The sequence below is a fragment of the Athene cunicularia genome (assembly GCF_003259725.1).
Source record: "Athene cunicularia isolate RWA chromosome 20 unlocalized genomic scaffold, athCun1 chr20_part1, whole genome shotgun sequence".
Classification (NCBI taxonomy): Eukaryota; Metazoa; Chordata; class Aves; order Strigiformes; family Strigidae; genus Athene; species Athene cunicularia.
Window position 1 is genome coordinate 11,282,838 of NW_020799125.1, and position 7,570 is coordinate 11,290,407.

Consider the following 7,570-nt stretch of genomic DNA (forward strand, 5'->3'; position numbering starts at 1 on the left):
GGCCAGAGGGCCCGGGGCGCTCCGGGGCGGCGCTGCGCGGCTCAGCCCGCCCCGAGCGGCTGGAGGGCACCGGCGAAAGGAGAAGCGCTGCGTTAGTCACCCCGGCTCCAAATGCCAGACAAAGGGAACACAGAGCTCGGCCAGGATGGGGTGAAAACCCCCGCGGCAAAATGAGTTTATTTGTAAACTGCTACTTGTTGCTCAGAGAGCACCGTAACAGCTGCACCGTGTAATAAAGTTAAAAAGCACATCGAGCCAACAGGTTGATCTCACATACATTCTGTGTGTATTCATCGTGTACTTAGGTACATTCAAGCACTGCTGAACACAGGCTCTTAAAAACGCAACTCGAGAATGGCTTTGAAGGCACATTGTGGCTCCCTCTCTGCAACTTGCTTCGCTCCTGGTGTTTCAGCTCCAGGGATAAGGCAAAAAAGTATCCCGTCTTTTTAAACAAGTGCAAACAAGTTTTTTTTCCCCACCTGCACCTCTTCATACATCTGCCTTACAGCTTTAGGGAAGACACAGATGCTTTGAAATCCAAGCGCTGAAAGCAGCTAAACCTTTTTGTCCATATAGATTCTAAAGATAGAAATGCCAAAGTTAGTTACTCTCTGCACTGAAGTTTCAGCCTTTTTGAGTTTTGGATATTTTTCCATTCATTCACCCATTCATTACTGTTTAGGAGAATATTCAAGGCAACAGCTGAAATGTGCCATCTACTGGACACACAGGCCCAAAAATAAGAAGAAAACACATACCCCATACTGATTTGAGTTGGCAGAATTCAGCCTGGTTGGTCACTAAAGTACTGGGATGCAGGTCTAAAGAAAAACAGTACAGTTTAGAGCTGAGAGAAACCACACACTGCTCAGATAAGTGATCCAGCAAGCACAGACATGTGCACATATGCACAGCATACCACTAACAAATATTTGGATAATGTCTCTACAAAGCAACTTAACCTAAGATCCATTTAATGTTGAAAGAGTATTTTCAAAAGCAAGAGTGGCACTTCACCTCCTCAAACCAAGTTAGTAGTAGATAAAGGATAAATAGAGCAGGAAACAGACTATTTCACATAGGACAGTCTAAGGAGACAAATTTTTTTTTCACTCTTGTACTATAATATTAGCAAACATAACCCATAATATTTCATAGTGCATTTGTCAGTTTACTTTTGAACAGGGGCTTTGTCACGTGCCCTCAGTGACTGTCTCACCCAAGTTCATTCCAAAGAAGGAACCTGTTTACAAGTCTCTTAATGGAAGCAAGATGGTTCAGACATTCCTAGGCCCAGCCAGAACTGGAAGCTCATTTCACAGAGCTAAGAATAAGAGTCCTAATTCTGTGTAACAAGTTGCACAAAAGACAAAGTTCTTTGAAATCATCCCAAAAGAAGTACAACAGATGTGCTGCATCATGACACCAAACCCCAGGTATCACCCCATCTCCCACTCACAAACACAAAAACTCAACACTTCAGCAATACATTCCCAGGTCTTACAGGTTCAATATATCTAGCTTTTAGTTCCGAACACTGGAAACATTTACATCAGGGTTGTACCTAAAATGGGTACAGCTATCTTGGAGTGCTAAGCTGCCACTTCCAGGGCTTGCTTTTAAAAAGATGCTCTTCTGAGGATGTGTATATACACACACACACACATTTTTATACATGTATTTACACAAAGGCATGAAAGGATGATCAAACTGAAGGGCTAGTTAGCTCAGTCCATTTCAGAAGGCTTAAACAATGAAAAGGATACAGTTGAAGATAAAAACCTGCAACTGTTCCAACAGACCCTTCACAACTTTAGTAGAAGAGTAATGTATAGATCACTGAAGTCAGAACAAAATTAGCTTTATGGCTCCTTATAAAAGTTGTTTTCCCCCATGCCAAAGATAAAGTAGAAATAAAAGCCAATATTAAAAAGAAAAGAGAATTGAGTATACCTTGATGTAAGCTAAATCTCCAAAACCACTCTGAGCAAGATCAGCCTGACTCAGATTTTTCCAAGTTTACATAAGTTAAGCCAGAGCATCAGCAACCCCTGAAAGCAGTAACAAGCTGACTTTTCAGGTTAAACATCCAGAATTAAAATGAACCTTCACTACTCATGAATATAAGAACATGCAAGTAGCTACAATATAAATAAACCCCTCTATTTTTATTGCTTAAATTGCATAGTATAAAACAAAGTGGTGGAGAGTGATGTACACATGTATTCAAAGATAAAAAGTGCTGGAAGGAAGTGGAAGAATCATCAGGTACAAAGTGACTGTAATTTGAGACTGGACCTTTTGTGTTCTGCATTCAGTGCAGCAATCATTTATGCAGAGAAAAGAGTGAAACGTCCCGGAGGCTGCGCAGGCTGGCACTGATGTCACGCCTCTGTTTTAGATTGCATCTTCCGGTGTATTGGGTCACGTAGTTGTCAGGGGCACGTCCCCTCCTGGATAGGATATCCACCATGTGGCTAAGCTTCGACCTGATAGTAGAGTAGTGGAATTGCCTCTCTTTATGCAGTTTTTGGAAATATTCTGCCCTGTGACTGCCAGAATATTCAAAGGACCGGAGAGAAGACAGTGAGCCAGTAGAGCTTGCAAGAGAGCACTGGGATGATGACGAAGACAGTGATCGCAGACTAGAACTTGATACAGCCTTTCCAGACAGAGAAGATCCTTCTTTTGACAATTTTCTGTGAAGCAGGGGTGTTTCTGTGTACTCATCTTCCTTTGTCTGTGTCACTGCAGCCTTCAGCAAAACTGAAGTCTGGGTGCCCGTCACTCTAGCAGCGACAGATGTCTGAGTGCCAGTTTCTGCCGTTACAGCAGCAGCCTGCATGGCAGCATTACACGTGGTCACTACAGGCTTCTCTTCCCATGGGCCAGTTTGAGTCGATGTGCTTTTCCGTTCAACTATGGCCACTTGATCACTGAACCACTCCTCTTCACAGAGGCAAGAACGCCCCAGCTTACAAGGTTGGCCTCCAGGAGTATCTTCAGCCAGATCTAGTTCTTTCAACGGTTTCTTTGGTGTACTAGACAATCTAGCAAATTCTGCTCTCAAATTGTCTTCCACAGTATATTCTTTGGGGGACTCTATTCTGTTCATCAGATGATCAAATATCCCACTGTTCCTGCAGCTGGACGGCCATTTAGGGCTGATGGGCATCGACTGGGCATAAAGAATCCTGAACTGGAGGTCAAAGTGTTCAACCACTTGACCTGACAATAGCAGCAAGTTACTGCTGTTCAGTTTCCCATCGGACCACGTGAAACTGTTGAAAACAAACCAAGATTCACAGTTAATCTTCAGTGCATTTCAACACATACCATTACAGAGAGCAAGACTCAGCTCAGAAGTACCATGCATAAGGAAGGTAGAAAGTCAATATACAATTCACCCTTCTTCAGGAAGAACTCTATTTAGCCATAGCCAAGTGCTTTATTAGCAACAAGTTGTGCAAACCAGTTTTCCAAAGCTGTTTCCAGTTTTGTGTTAGCCCCACTTAGACTCAGCTAGGCCACTTGCCATTGGCATTCATTAATACCAGGCAAACAGCAAATTTAATAGATCCTTCTTGCAGAAACTCCCCCTTAGCTTCATCAGGCACCAGCAGACCCTAATACTTGCCTGTAGGAGCCTGTTGTCACTCTAATGCCATCAATTAACATGAACTTCTCATGGACTTTCCCCACAATTTTGGCACCTGACCTCATGTAGTATGTGTTCCCTGTGAGAGTTCGAACTCTCATCATCTGTTTCAGAAAAGAAGGGGAAAAGCAACATTAGATTTGCATTAACTTCCAAATAGGTTTGATTTGCAATACTACCAAAAAGCAGCTACGCACACTATGGAAGATAGGAATGAAATTAACTTCCTTACATTGCCTGCATTCAAGGGTTACTAGTTACACGGTGCTAAATTTCTGTTAGGAGAGTCTGTAGAGAGAACAGCCAGTTCTAATTAATTACGACCTATGAAGCTAGGGCTGTTTCCCCATCCAGAGAAACTCTCACTGGGGTGAACATAAGCCTGCCCAAAACATGTCAGCTTATATTCAGAGAAATTAAGTAAACCACCTGGGTCACATCATCCAAACCCTCTTAAAAAGAAGAAACTATGTATTAGGAAAGAAATGAGATGTTACCAGAGCTATACCACCCTTGAGCTTCCTGTGTTTCTGTTTTCTTTAGCAAGCAGTTCCTTGAGCCAAAGGCTAAAGGTACTGAGATCTTGTGAAATTAAATGTTTGAGAATTGTTGCTTCCTCAGGACTAGGCTCACAGTGCACACTCTGCCCAGCACACCAGGCTGTTGCACAGCATGGCTGTAGCTCTACATATGGGTAGCATAAGGTAGTAGGTGTGCCTTTTCTGCATGGTTTTTACTGAGTTTGTGAGCAGTTTCACATGTTGGATTAGATACTGTACTGAAACCATGCGATACATAGCCTTGATCTTCAGGAGCTGAGAAACATTTAAGAAAATCCCCTTTTACATCAGTTATCAAACTACAGGATGCTTTAGTCTTTCAAGTGAGTCTGATGTTTTATAGAAGGGTATTTTTGATAGCCATAAACATAGAATGAACCATAAGACATAAAAATAAACCACAGCCACCCACATTTAGTACTTACACTTTCCTGCTCAGGACAAACCCCCAAATTCTTGCACATTTCCAAGAAATGGGGTAGAAAGTCCTGGTCAAGAAGGATATAGACAGGGACTTTGCGGTTGTTATAGGCATCCTGAAGGTCACCAAAGATATCAATATCCGTGAAGGAATCCATCACAAGGGCAATCACCTACAAGAAAAATGACAACACTTGTTCAGGGTCTTTATTTTACACAAGGTCAGATCACTGCCTCCTCAGCCATTTTCTCCTGCTGCTATCAAGGCCAGAACGCACATTTCTTTGCCCTGCTGCGCAGGCTCTGGCAAGTTATACAAGATTTCTATGTTCCCACAATGTTTCTGTAAATTCATTCTGTCCTGGAGTGGAAAGCATACACCTGAAGAGGTTTTTCCTCACGTTTGCTGCGGCTTTTGTACATTTTTCACAGCCTGCTTTCCTACGTAATCTCCTTGATCTGCCCTTTTGATAACACTGGGGAAGCTATCACAGCAGAACCTGGAATCCAGACAAAACATCTTTACTCCTGTTCTCCCAGACTGGCATACCTGCTACAAATAGCCACTACCTGCAGGAGAATTAGCCTGAACGGCCTCCTTGCTGCCACAGCTGAACATCTCACAAACTCCAACTGACTGTTCTTTGTGGGTAGGAAGGAAATGCTGTCCCTATACAAGTTACCAAGAAATAAGCTAGTTCTGTGACAAGATATAAACTGAATACACAATTTCCAGACTCTTACTAAATATATTCCGAGTTTTCATTCCATACTTGGACAAGAAAACCTTCCTCACACTCAACTCAACAGTTCTTTACAGAAGGCAAGTCCTAAGACAGGAAAATTTTGTCTCAATGGGCCAAAGACAAGGCAATAGTTCATTTATGAACAATCTCTCCAGCTAATTCAGAACCATGCTGCACACTGTTTCAGTGCTAGAACTCTCACCCTTCAAAACCAGGAACACAAAGGCATAAAGGATTTGGCTTCATGATTTACTTTTCTATTCTATTAGACCAGCATCAAGGTCAACCATTATACCAGCAGGTACTGCAGGTACCTGGCACCTGTCCTTACCTGATGGAGAAGGGTCACTGCTGCAACACACCCAGGACATGTGCATGCAACACAGCAGCTCTGTGTGTGGCATTGCTTGTACTCAGGGAAAACATTTCCCACAAGAACAGGCTAAGCTTTGCATTCCCACCTGTGCCCTGCTCCCTAAGGCATTGGCTCTGTATGGATGACTTCTTAGGTATAACTCACACAGGCATGTTGATATTTCTAGATAAAGTTAGTTTATGCTTGTGCTTCTTACGAGTCTCTTGTGCTTTTGTCCACCCACCAAATAAGATGCTTTTGATAAGACAGATGAGTAAGAAAATAACCCCTGAAAACAGAACAATTCACACTTAGTCCCTTAGAAACACTGGTGCCTTCAAATGACTACTCAATTAACAGCACATTTGAGTTCTAATTCCAGAATTAGCAGCTGAAAAATACACTTCTACTCAAAATGAGCAAAAGTAGTTGTGTTTAGAGGAGAAAGAAAACCCTTTTCTCTACATTCATCCATTTGGGATAGCAGACGCAAGATAGCAACAGTGTCCCCGTTAGTCACTTGAGCTAACCCCATTTGAGTGATCTGAGAAGCGGCTATACAGCATCTGAAATTCTCCCATTCCTCACATTAACCCGAAGAACTCAGACATGATTGAGCAGTATCGCACAGCATCTGATATTCAGTAAATTATAGGGGGTCAAAAATTTCTCTCTGTTCTGTGTCCACAAAGCTACTCTCTGGATCAGGTACGTACTTGGCATGAACAGCTTGCCTGGCTCTTGGCTCACTGCAAGGGAAGGTGTTTGGCAAGATGCAACAAGCAAGAACAATACAAACAAGTAGCATTTTAGAGAAACATGTTTTCACGGAGTTTACTCAAGTCACCAAGCCGATCTCATCTACCTGATAAGGATACTTTGAGAAGAGAGCTACCTCTGGGACCGTTTCTGGCCAGAAGCCCACCGTTTGTGTCAGCCTCACACACGCCTTAAGCTTCTGCACTCAGAAGCAGGCAAGGACTAAGCTCTGCGGCTGATTCAGGGTGTGCCATGTGCAAGCACGTGTTACACATAGAGCCAGGGATTGCTTCACCTGGCCACCTGAAGAGGAAGCTATGCATTTAAATTTTAGCTAAACCAATTGAATGGCTGCTAACGAGAAGGGCGGTTCCCTCCTGCGAATTACAGTCAGAGGCTATAAACTCAGGTAGCACAATAAATTACAGAGAACAGTTAGAAATTACCATGCCGTGTGATTTTTAAGCCATAGTCTGTATCGGATCAAAACCACCCACTCCTGTAGGAGGGAAGTCCTGCTACAAGCAGGTCTGCACATCACTTAGGGGCAATTAATGAGGTGAAGAAGGGGGGTATAATCATAGGGTTATCTCTGTGGATAACCCTGTTTTATAAGAGACGCCTTTTTTGTGTCACATCCTTTAAAGGAGAGTGAGCAAACCTGGCTCGCAGAGCACATCAGTTGGGAACCTGGAATAGGAAACTTTCTGCTTTGAGTAGGAGCAAGATCGGCGTCGTGGTGGTGGTGGTTTGGGCTGGGACTGTGGCGGCGGGGCCGCATCCAACGCCGAGGAACTCTTGGCCACCGCCCCTGGTGCAGCATCACCGGGAAACGGAGATGGCACGGGAGATGCGCGGCGGCAGGACGAGCACCGCCCGCTGGGCGCTCAGAGCTCTGCCCTCCGGACGGGCCTTTCTCGCCTCGGCGGGAGGGTTTAAAGCCCCTTGGCCATGCGGAGCGCCACGGGAAGGAGATGCTCGTCGATACCGACGCTGATTTCTGCTCCGGTTCGCAGCCCCGCTGAAAAAGGGCCCCGGACCGGGCGCTGATCCCGGGGGGCGCCGCGGC

At 44.2% G+C, this 7,570-nt stretch overlaps 1 protein-coding gene across 1 annotated transcript; it reads right to left on the reverse strand.

Annotated features, from left to right (window-relative positions):
* Nucleotides 1–228: 228 nt before the first annotated feature.
* On the reverse strand, nucleotides 229–4,810 carry LOC113487476 (protein FAM83D-like). Its single transcript, XM_026862085.1, has 3 exons — nucleotides 4,647–4,810; nucleotides 3,641–3,765; nucleotides 229–3,284 (listed from the first exon to the last, which is right to left on the reverse strand). The coding sequence occupies exons 1-3, from the start codon at nucleotides 4,797–4,799 to the stop codon at nucleotides 2,330–2,332; spliced, it is 1,233 nt and encodes a 410-aa protein (XP_026717886.1). The 5' UTR covers nucleotides 4,800–4,810; the 3' UTR covers nucleotides 229–2,329.
* Between the last annotated feature and the right edge of the window lie 2,760 nt (nucleotides 4,811–7,570).

Excerpts from the sequence above, each read along its gene's own strand:
- LOC113487476 (XM_026862085.1), bottom strand. The coding sequence starts at position 4,799 with ATGGATTCCTTCACGGATATTGATATCTTTGGTGACCTTCAGGATGCC. Across the intron at positions 3,766-4,646 it reads TTTGTCCTGAGCAGGAAAGT|ATGATGAGAGTTCGAACTCT; the intron begins GTAAGTACTAAA and ends TTTCTGAAACAG. Across the intron at positions 3,285-3,640 it reads GTGACAACAGGCTCCTACAG|TTTCACGTGGTCCGATGGGA; the intron begins GCAAGTATTAGG and ends TGTTTTCAACAG.